The sequence below is a fragment of the Athalia rosae genome, chromosome 4 (genome assembly GCF_917208135.1).
Source record: "Athalia rosae chromosome 4, iyAthRosa1.1, whole genome shotgun sequence".
Taxonomy (NCBI): domain Eukaryota; kingdom Metazoa; phylum Arthropoda; class Insecta; order Hymenoptera; family Athaliidae; genus Athalia; species Athalia rosae.
Genome location: NC_064029.1, coordinates 6,730,478 through 6,742,578, shown reverse-complemented (window position 1 = coordinate 6,742,578; position 12,101 = coordinate 6,730,478). Strand labels below are relative to the sequence as shown.

The 12,101-nt window shown below is 44.4% G+C and overlaps 1 protein-coding gene across 3 annotated transcripts in view; it reads right to left on the bottom strand.

Annotated features, from left to right (window-relative positions):
- Window positions 1-12,101, bottom strand: part of LOC105692603 (protein grainyhead) — a 51,293-nt gene that overhangs the window by 12,252 nt on the left and 26,940 nt on the right. For all 3 annotated transcript variants that reach the window (XM_020856211.3, XM_048654418.1, XM_048654419.1), the window contains 4 exons: window positions 7,481-7,900; window positions 2,737-3,469; window positions 1,698-1,966; window positions 228-396 (listed from right to left, as the gene is read on the bottom strand). In XM_020856211.3, coding sequence (XP_020711870.1) covers window positions 228-396; window positions 1,698-1,966; window positions 2,737-3,469; window positions 7,481-7,900 — 1,591 coding nt within the window. The remainder of the gene's footprint in view (window positions 1-227; window positions 397-1,697; window positions 1,967-2,736; window positions 3,470-7,480; window positions 7,901-12,101) is intronic.

Sequence of the window (12,101 nt, the reverse complement as noted above, 5' to 3'; positions counted from 1 at the left end):
ATACATATTGTATACGCTAATGAGAGAATTCGAATTCGGTTAAACAATTTTAATCAAAACCGTCTGGCGTATTCGTAGGTTTCTTTTTCTTTTGGACGTACGTGTGTTTCGCTCGAATATAATTTCGTCGCCGTTTCACAATTTTTCTATACCAAACGCACCACCACCGGACACCGGTGTCCGCGCAATAGTTTTTGTACGTAAATTGTTATTAATTTTTCACCTACCTTAACAGTCTGTCCGGACTTGAGCAACGGTTTGTCCGGGTCGGGTATGTAGTCCAAAGCGATGCCGTAAAACTGACCCTTATTTATATACGTGATGCGGTCGTCTTCGCGACGTTGCGATGTGCTGATCGGTGCCTCCAGGTGGTATTTGAAACCGTACGACGAGTAGCTGCAACAAAAGAACCATCGATCAAAACTAAAACCAACTTATTCTTCTCTGCTTCTCTCTCTCTCTCGCTCGCATCGGACTTTTACAAATGACAGGCATCAGAAAAAAAAACAAAAAAACTGACGTACATCTCCAGGTATATAATGTCGCTAAATTATTTTAATATGCACCGCGCGCTACATGCAGCCCGATTCGAGAAAGTTCCGACGGTTCAATCAATGCTGATTTAGAAAAAAAAGGAAGACGCAAAAAACGGTTTTCAAGGAAGATCCGAGTACAAAAAATTGTTTGCCTGTATTATATCTGCAGCTACGTATTATACCGTTCTTGAAGAAACTTAAATGAGAATTAATTTCACGATTACAATAATGCTTCGGAAGTTTCAGAATCATGTACATGTATGTTACGCGGACTTCATTTATTATACCCGGGGAATAAATAAGACGAATTCGTGAAAGTGGAGGAGACAGAGGAGTTTATCGAAAAATTTAACGTTCCTTCGAAGCTCATCGAATCAATCGATCGATCGAGCGATCATGGCTTTTCGTAGTTCAAAATATATTGGAATAAAATAATGAAAAATACCGAAGTATGTATTGGTATTGGAGGAAAAGCACGCGTTTAGAAAAATGTTTAACTATACAGAGATAGAATAAATGCAGAGTAAGAATTAACAGCGAAAGTCAAAGCGGCCGGTACGCGGAGTGTTGGGCGTTTGTTATCCAAAGGAAGTCGATATCTGCTGGTCACCGAGTGAAACCATGTATAAAGAAGCGTATTTAACCGTAGAGTTCACATATATATATATATATATATATACATATATATATGCATACACACAACACCGCTTCTACTTAGCTTATCGGTACCGCGTCTAGCCTGCTGCCAACATTTAATAACGCGTTACTTCGCGTTACCGATATATGTAGGTATATGTATATATGTGCGTAGGTTATAATGTAAATAATATACTGCATAGCAGCTATCCTTTATATACACGGCTTACATGTATACATGTATAAATGGAACACTTTCGTATTCAATATTTAATGGGACCGCGCGGTAAGCGATAACCACACCGGGTTGAACGCCCTCAAATGTATATAATAATATACATTATCTGCCGTTGCACTCCGATCGTGGAACATATTGCATAGAATATTTCTATGCACCTATTACCGGTAGGTGAAAAAAAAACAAAAAAAACTAGACAAATAAATGAATTTCCGAATGAAACACTTCTTTTTCCGTACAGGGTAGTATGGAAAATAAAATAGTTCGGATCGAAGGGACGAACTCACATCTTTGGTATCTGGATCTTGTCGGCGTCATTTTGTCTTCCGAAATCGTGCCAGGGTCTGGATCTTGGTGGATTTTGATTTGCGTTTTGGTTATTCGTTCCAGATCCGACCAAACCGGCACTTCCACCCCGTTGAACTTGCACCTGTCCGTGTCCCTGTTGAAGCTGAAGTTGAAGAGGTTGATGATGTACGACCGCACCACTTTCTAAAACGACCGCCGCCCCTGCCGCCGGACCTCCGGGACACAATTCCGTGTAATCGAAAGACGACTGCCAAGAACAGATAAAAAAAGAGCTCATCGTTAGATTGTACGCAGATGAGAAACAATACCGAGTCCGTTTTGAACATGGTTTAATTTACGGGAACGTCGAATTTATTTCTCAACGATCCCGTTCCTCGTATATTCCTTGGTCAGATCGCTTCGTGAAACGTAGTCTCGTAAAACGAATGGAATAAATAATATGGAGGATATATTATTCCCTTAGTGGGTAGGATGTATCGCGAAGAGGAAACCGGCAAAAAAAAAAAATAAAAAATAAGGAGGGGAAAAAAACGCGAGACCGTAAATAATAAATTGAAACGAGCGCAGACAGACGACGTCTTTAGTTGCAGTATATATATATGTATGTACGCAGGGCTAGAAGCGCGGTTAGTAAAGGATAGGGCCGTTGCGGTCTCGTAAAGTGGAACCGCACGATCGTTACACACGGTTTCCAGTTGGCGACAATTCTCGCCACGTTTCTGTTCATGAAAGGATCGTACGCTGCGCGTCTCCATTAATACTTTACGATCGCTCTCGAGACCTTTAGCAGCCAATTTTCTCCCGCTCGATCCTTGACGCCATTTTATGCCATCGTCATTACCATTTCACGGCGTAACGCGTCTTCGCTACCGGCGTAATTATCATCGTCCCGTATAAATTTCTACGCGGTAAATAAACGCGAGCTTCGTCTGCCGTTGAAGAGTTCAGGGCAGAAATGAAATGAAATGAAATGAAATGAAAAAAAAAACTCAGAAATCATTCGACTGACTGACTGACCTGATGCAACGCGGTAGGCGGAGGGTGATGATCTTGTCTCGGAGTAACGGCGTCGGCGCCGATTCCCGAATCCGGACTCGGAAGATCGACGGTTAGAGCTTTGCTGCTGCTCGACGACGATCTTATGGCGTGCGTCACGGCGTAAGAACTCGGCACAACTTCGTATCTCGTGTAAGATGCGGTCGTCGTGGGAAGTGACGAGGACCCCGACGAAGGTAAGGGCGGAAGAGTGTCCCCCGTTACGTAAACGGCGGTTCCTTCCTGCTGGAGCGTCGCGCCCCCCGAAGAAGCCGAAGAGTAAGCGGCCGATTGCAGTCGAGGACTGCACGACGAGTAGGGATCGTAGGGGCTTCCGTATTGCTGTACTTGCAACTGATGCTGATGCTGATGGTGGTGGTACATGCTGGCGTGGTCCCCGGGCGGTGTAGGACTTTCCTGTGACTTGTGACGTTTGCTCGATTGCTGTCCCCTGGACGAACTGAGATCTTCCGGCTCTCGTTTCACACCGGAAACACCGCTCGAACCTCCTTCGTGGCGTTGCAAGGACTGAGGGCTCAACGGCAGGCCACTCTGGAGACCCTGTACCCCGGGACTGTGGGCCTGCTGATTGTACTGATGAAGGAAATGATGAAGTTCGCCGCTACCCGACGACTCTGGGCCACCCTCTTGCATCCGATTCGACGAACCGGACCCCTGAGGTTCCTGAACCAACAGCTTCTGGCCCATCACACCACTTGGTTGTTCGAAAGCGTATGTGAAAGAAAAAAAGAAAATTTATATATACGGTCAGAAAAGTACAACGCGCGTACGCGTATATGTGAAAAATGTATAATTTTGCGGAACCCCCCGAAGACACCGTTCGGATTATCTGTAATTGTATTCATACGTAAAGTAATAGGATAGAATAGATCCCGGATAAATAAGCGGAACGAATTTTATACGTCATCGAGCGATCCTTCCGATATATACGTTCGTACGTTCGGGGGGTCGATCCCGTCGTTTCAATTCGGAACGTACTCGATGTAGTTAACGTGTTATATTTAGCATGATAAAGCGTTCATAAAACGAGACCCTCTTACCATGACAAGACGAGTAAGTTTCCACCGCTATTACCCATCTCTCTCTCCTTGTCTATTTCTCGCTCTTTTCGCCTGGATATCCAATTCTTTTCTATTCTTTTCTACTCTCATTCTCCTCAGCCTATATAGCAGAACCGGCGAGCCTTTCTACACGTTGTATTACGTACACACCGTGTTTCGCTGCGCGCACTCTTTTCTCCACCTATAAGCTACGCCGTATTTTACTATACGCGTTCGTAACCCGGGCTATGGGCGCCCCTGTTTTGCTGCAGTGCTACCTACGGTCAGATGCTCACGTACAATGGAACCTTTTTTTTTTCTTCCACCTCGTGATACCCGATCTATCCCTTTCCTCACATCGGTGCGAGGAGCACGGTGCTTCGCCTCTCTCGAGCACTCGTACGCACATCTACATATATACATATGAATACGTACGCGCGAGTAAAGCCCATCGCATAAGCTTCTGGAGAGCGAGTAGACAGATACGTACGTATATCCTACAGAGATCTCCTCATTGCAGGTAGAAATGCGGGGGGAATTTTTTTCATTTTCATTCTTTCTGTTCTTTTTTGCTTTTCATTCGTTCTTTTTTATTTTCTTTTAACGAAACGGCAACAGGAAGCTACAGAAAATTTTCAGGGGGGTATAAAATATCCTGGAGTACAAGGACCTCCTGCACCTCTCCTCCACCCTGCGGCGTGTAGAAGAACGTGTCGTCCCATGAATTCGGCTTAGATGAAATTGATCCTCCGAAAAAGGGTGGCCTTTTTTGGCGCGCATGTGTACGTATAAATTTATGATCTACATATATATGTTTTTTTTTTTTTTTTCTCTTAATTTCATGCTAATCCCTGCCTCGTAATTTTGCCCGCGAACTTGAACTCTTCGAATTCATGTGGCGCGATGGTTTTCCAACCGTGCGTTTAATAATCTCCGACGTTGCACGATTCGAACCGGATGACGAAGACGAAGAAGGTGCAGCGTATCGGGCAGGATTAATGCGGGGGAGAAGCGAAGGTCATATCTCAGTTTCTTAAAGGTCAAGACTTTCCAGCTATAGGGCTTGCGGTACATCGAGAAAATATATACGTATACTTAAACAGCGACTCGACCCGTTCGCACAACCGGAATCGGCATTTCTTAAACCGGAAATTGTTGCAGGTATATAACTCCGCGGATACATAAGTATGTACGCGTATACCTCGTCGTGTGTACGAACACATACGGTTGTGTACATAAATATGTTACATCCACACGCTATAGCTACCGTCGCGTATATTTAAAACAAGTGTATTATATACATAATATGCCTGCATGTATGATACGAAGTACATACCCACGCCTGCAACATCGTCCTTAAAAGTATATAATATACTTGAGTAAAACTCGAAATACTGGTCCGGTCGCAATAACTACGTGCAGTTTGCCGCTCGCGCGGGCCAATTCTTTTATTATAATACATATCTTCTCCACACTATGTGCGTTCTTCTGCTATTATTTTTTTTTTTTTTTCTTTACCATTTTGGTTTTTTTTCCCTCTTTTATTCACTTACCTATACCGCGGATACGTGTATGGTTATTTTTACGCGCCAACTAAATTGGAAGAGAAAAAAAAAGGTACCACCTGTGTAGCACGTGCTCGTCGGCAAGTTGCACAGCAGTTCGCGGTTACGTGATAACATAATAACGCCCCGTGTGCGCTCGTGTACGTCGAGTGCGGTCGACGGAAACCGTCGCGGAACGATGAGGGGGGTTTCGGTTTTGACCCCTCCAGTGACTCTTGAAAATGATGTTATTTTTGTTTTTGTTTTTTTCATTTTTTTTGTCTTCTCCCGTCCGCAGTCGAAGAGAACGACGCGCGCGGGTCATCGTCGGCGGGGTTACGATAGGGGGGCCATGTATGCGGTCTCGTTATTATTGTAATCGTAAATTTTGAAGAAACCAGACCGTCGGCTCGCTCGGCTTAACTACGTGTCGTGAATATACGTGCTCGTCGCAGGTTTATGACGCGATATAATGTATACATACAATAACGTTAAGAACAACGCGCGCCGGTTAGAGGTCATAGGGTACCGGAGTAGGCAGTTAAATTCTCCTGCTCTTTTACCTAACCGTATACACACGAGATCATCGCGCAATGATAACCGGAAAACAACGAGACCGACTTACGATCCACGTTGCTACCTGCTGCGTTCCTACGTTACGATTACCATTGTCATTATCGTCGTTCTTATTGTTATATCCGCGTCTTCGTTTTATCCTCAATTCTTACCAACGGGGTGGCACGTACCGCGTGAAAATATCTATCTGCGAAAGACCGGATATACCGGCCACGAAGTGACGCGATTGAGAGAAAATATACGACGGTTGTTTTGTTTTTTTCTCTTCTTCTTTTTCCATAACGGTCCGAGGTACGTTTTCTCATCGTCGATGCTTAATAGCGCGATATTTCGCGCTTCCGGATCCGCAAGTAACCATCCGCAGCCGCCGCGCGATTTAATCGTGAGACCGAATCAAAGGAGAATAATTATGTCGTTTTTAGCCGGCGTGCCGCGCGATGCGGTTGTTATAATAAAAAACGAGACTTGTATCGCGTTACGTTTAATTCGAGGATGACCTCGGTACAACTCTAAATTGTCGGGTCAGCCGCAGCGGCCGCGTTTAATCGCGTGGTTTTTATACGAAAAAAAAAAAAGAAAAGACGCGCAATGACGCGGGGATGTATAACGACACCGGTTACGCGACTTTTTTTTCAAACTTCTTTCCTCTCCTTCTATTTCTCTCTCGGATTCTTTCGGAAGCCTAAGTTTCCATGTGGAATTGAATTATACACGGTACCGGGACTAGATATACAGTACTTTTTTTTTGTTATTGTTAAAATCTCTCCGCGCACCAGATGCGGGGATCGACTGTACAAGGGTCGTAACCTCGAAATTGGATTACGGTAACGTTTACGCACCGATGCACGACGGCGTACGTACGTACGCGATATTCTAGGCCGCATTATGCGCGCGACAAATTACCGAGATCTTATCGCTGTAGATTTTACTCGATTATGTCCGTAGCTGCCGCTGCCGCTGCCGCTGTAGCTGCATCGGGAGGTGGTCGAGAGAGGGAGAAAGGTCGCTTCTTTCCTCCTCGATTTTTTATTACCGGGCATGAAAAATATCGTGAGCAATACCGACGGGACGTTACATTACGACCGGGATCGGTACGTTGGAGGTTCTCAACAGTAAATTACAAAATATGCTAAGCGATAGATATAAATCAAAAAGTGGGACCCACCTATAGGGGATAAGGGTAGTTCGCTCGGTATCTTCTTAGGGGGGGGCATACAAGGGCTTCGGCCCAAAATAAGAAGGCATCGAATTATACGTGCAGCACGTACACGTACGCTCCTAGAAAAGGATATCTTCGCGACGCCTGCGAAAGTTTGTAAACGGGACAAATCGTTCGGAAGATTCACAGCGTACACATTGAAACGAATTTCGCCAGACGAGGAGAAAAAAAAATAGGAAAATATATAGAGCACATTCGGCTGCGGACCGAAACAGTCGACGCCACCGAGCTTTCCGGGAGCCATTCGGAAATTCCGCAGAGAAATTAATTTTCCCTCAAAAATTTTTTGACAAAAAAAACAAGAACGACGATCATATGATACTCACGTTGACCAGAGTTCGTGGGTCGGCGGCAGTTTGACGTCTTGTGTTTTGTCGGGTATTTTGTAGTACTCGTAAACGTACGAGGCGCTGGGGTCATCGGGATGACCGGAAACAGCGGACACCTGATGTTGCTGCTGCAGGTTGAGCATTGCCGCAGTCGCTACGGACAGGGGATGTTCGCAGTAGGCTCTCCAGTCGCCCTCCATCGCCTGCACCTGCACCTGAACCGCCGCGACCCTCTTGTGGACGTCCGACTCCGACGAATCTCCCTCTCCAGTCTGAAGTGACTGCGACTCCTCTTCGCCCTGCAGATCTTCCTCCTCCTCGCGACTACCCGGTCCTCCGGCAGCTGTGAAACTCTGATCTTGGCCTTGGACCTCTTCCGCGCCTCCGGAATTATCCTCCTCGGCGCGACTTCGCCGCCTGATGTACGGCGATCGTCATGAAATCAGAGAAGAAAAAAAAATTCCCAAGGTCAAAATCTGAACGACGCTATAAAATTATCGGAGAGGACAAATTTCAATTTTTCTGAATAAAGTTTCGGACATCTTACGAGTCGTTCGAAACTTTTAAATCGACGAAGGTTTTTTTTCGTTTTTGTTTCTTTTCCGATCGGGATGTGACGATATAATATTATACAGATGTAAAAAGTTAATGACATTCATGAACGTTGGGAGAGTAACACGTCGTCGCCGCGTATATAACTCCGTTCTGTGTAAACATCGCGGTGCATACGAGAGGAATTTTTTAAGACCTTTATTATTTGGATATCTAAGGCAGATGCGGGTAACTTTTGTTGGCTCATCGTTCGGGTTCAGGATAAATGTACGTGGAGAAGAACGATTCCGCGTACGTTTGCATATACCGTTCACGGTATATATATCCACGGGCTAAGATTAATTATTATAGACCCTCCCTTGTGCCTACAATCATCAATACTCTTGTTCGCCTCTGGCTCGTTCACGCACACGTACGCGTACGCGTTACTCGTCCTTGGTGCATCGAGCCGCGTCCCAAGATAATTTATGCATTTCAAATCAATCTCTTCTTCCTTCGGAGTTTCGTCTGTAAGCCTACCGGTGTGCGTGTGTGTGTGCGTGTGTGTACACGGGACGTGCTTACGCATGTGTACGAGAGCGGGGATTGTCTACCTGCGCCGAATTTTCCTTTCGTTTTATAGTTTAGTTACGTATGCTTTTCCCCGGCGTGTGTGTATAATAGCCTCTCCCCCAAAATCGGGATAAAACCGTCCCACGGGATAGCCCATAGCCCTCGACTCTGCGTATACGTCGCACCGATCCGCATCAACGTGCCTCGGGAACGCGGAGAACTCGATAATGAGTTTCAAAGTTATCCCCGTGCAAATATTTCTCTTCAATCCTGTTTGCATAGGTCCGACCATAGTCCGGGGATTCCCCGCTCGAGATCATCCACGTTACGCGCAGCGCGCATTTCCCATACCCATGCAACAGCCATTAAAACGAGACCAGAACCAGAAGAAGTTGGCGGAAGTTATTTGCCGACCTTACCCACCTATTTTTTTCCACTTCGCCAACGCGAACGCGTATAACCGAGATAAGCGATCTCCCGATAAAGTTCCAATTAAAATTTCTGTTTTATTGGTCGCGGAATTTATTTATTTCGCGTCATAAAATTTCTCTGTTTTTTTTTTTTTCTTCTTTTTTTCTCTTTTTGCACGTGACTCATGCGTCTAGGAGTTACCTGCTCGTCAGTTGGGTGTATATTTTGCCCGAGCGAAGCCATAGATATGCAAATCCAAGGAAATACCGGGGGTCTCTTTTTTCGTTATTTTTTCTCTCCTCATTTTCTTCCCCCCTCCCCCCTTTTCCCCAGATCACTTGAGCCGCGCCAAGCGCTTTCGAGTTTGAGACTTTTTGAGACTTCACCTGCGCATCCGGTTTTCGCATTGCAACCCCCCTTTTTTCTCGAATATTATCCTATCGACGTAGTTCGCGCAACGTGCGGCGGCTCTCGAGCCTCCGGTTGGAAAGATGAGCCCATTTTTTCTTTTCTTCTTTTTCCTCTTCTCTTATTCTCGCTATACACGTTCGTACGCCGGGTGATGTATATTTTTCTCCGCACTTTCGAACGTTTGAAAAATTACAATGAAGAGGTATTACGAATCCGAGCGGTGCGGTATACGAGAATCGTTATCCGATGACTGAATAATTATATTCGAGCGTGTGAAAAATTGTTCGATTAAATAACTATTTTCTATATGTGCGAAGTTGATTATTCGAGAAACGATCATCGCTAAGGTTGAGCCGATTAATTAAACTTGATCTTCGAGTTGCATGAAATCGCCGCGACGATCATCGCGATGACGACGACGACGACGTGGAGGTAGAATTAATACGAGGTGCATGCGATGTACAGCTATACGTACGTACGTACGTATAACGTACGTACATCGAAGTTTTATTAAATGCGAAGAACAATTATACGTATATCGTATATTTCATAAAGATATATCACCCGCGCGCAAACACACGATGAATATGTATTTTACGACTTGATAGAAAAATCGTAGCGCAGCTCGTGTACGCTTCGTGTACAAGTATAGTTAAATAATTATTATAACTAGGCGTATAATCAATAACCGAACGAATCACACCTGCATATCGAGAAAATTATATTTACGTAATTATTGTTCGTGCATGCGTTAGTTTTCCCCCCTCTTTTTTTTTTTTTTTGTTTCTAATAAAATATGCTAAAAGCTTAGGAATTTTTTTTATTCGCGTTAATTTTTCGACCGATTAATTTCATCGGATACAATATCCTGGCCACACGCGCCGCGACTAACGTCGCAGACTGCAGATATCGGTAGATAGATATATGCAGCTTTATGATTTGTATGCACGTAGGGCAACGCGAGGAACTTATGCTTTGTCGCGTGGACAATACTCGGACCGAATGCTAAACGGCTACTTATTCGTGGTTTACGATCCTCGACGATCGCTTTGTCGGAACGCTGCACAAAACGAATAAGTGTAGGTACACGGTACTTTCCTCCTTTCAAAATTTCGTTTCCCTTTTTTCTTTTCCTTTTTTTTTTTTCTTCTTTTTTTTTTGTTCGCGTCAAGACAGATTTACTCGTCATTTATTCGAGTTTATTGAATACCCGGTTGAATAAGTCGTTGAATTTGACGTATGGTACGTTATACTCGAACTGATACGTGGTAATTCAACCCACGGAGATTTTTAATGTTCACGCAGCTGCGATATACGGTTCAAAAATAAATTAATTTCACTCACAGAGGAGTATGAAAAAACATTTTTCTGAATTGGGAATATAATCGGGAATGATTTAGTGTTCCAGTTGCCCAGATATACTGTTTATGCAGCTTGAATTCTCAAGATAAATGGTTCCTTAATTTTTTATCGATTGATTGCATTTCTGATTGGAGATAAATAATCACTTAAACTATGAAAATAATATTTTTAATTCAACGGAAATCACAAAAACGCTCTCCGATTGATTTGTGAAGAAAAATATTCTCCGTTAAATATGGATAACGGTTCGCGAATGATTAACTTGAAATGTTTGATATCTCCGGTGATGAAATATTATTCAACTATTTAACGATACTTGTTCTTTCATCCTCTCCATTCAACATTTCTCGGACTTCGACGGTACAAGTTGTGAAAAAAAAATGAAAAAATAGCTACCCCCCATCAGACTGGCAAATGATATCGACCTGCTTTGACTTTTCCACTGTTTCCATCCCCGACAATGGTTATAATAGCCAATAGGTGGCTGCCCCCCGTGGAGCGTACGGTTGCTGCCGAGATTTTCCATCGAGAAAAAAAAGAGAGAAAGAGAGAGAGGGGGAGAAAAATTGGGAGGTGCCGAAGCGATAAAAACGTTTCATACAGAGCGTCGAATTGTTAAAGGGGTGCTGGAGAGAGAATGCGACGACGTCGTCGTCTGCTGCGGTGCAGTGCGGTACCTATGATGGGGATGCTGGCCGCGCAGCCTCCTTTTCCGTAGGGTACGTACGGGGTACGAGGACGCTCGGATTCCCCTGCATCCCTTGCGACGATATACATGAAAATGTTCGTTGTGTGCGCGGAGTGCGCTACCCCGGTACGAGGATAAACTCTTCTCTCCGTAGTCGGGACGACGCGCGCAGTAACTCTATATTATTATCCTTTTTCACACCTCCTTGCATCTCTATGCAGCATCGTACGCCTCGCAAACCTTGGTACAATAAACAAAACTCCATTGTCTCATTGTAACCCTTTGGCTGCTGGTTGCTCCAACGCGCAGTCGGTGTTCCCGTTAATACGACGGAACTTACTCCACATGCGCAACGTGCACAAACGCGCCATATATAATATGTATAATAACCAATCTACTCTCATTCACCGACGCCCAACTTCATTTAAACCCATTATCGCGCCGCGCTGCGACTACGCCCATTGTATTATTGTACAGGCACATTCGCGTTTGCGACAAAAACAATTTTATACAAATTGAAATTCAATGAACGGACCAACGGTGCGGCACGACTAATTAACCAACTTTCTCAGCCGTCGAAGAATCCTGAATCATAATTTGATTTTTTCCTCTAAAATTCAATGAAATCGAACGGATCTCGAT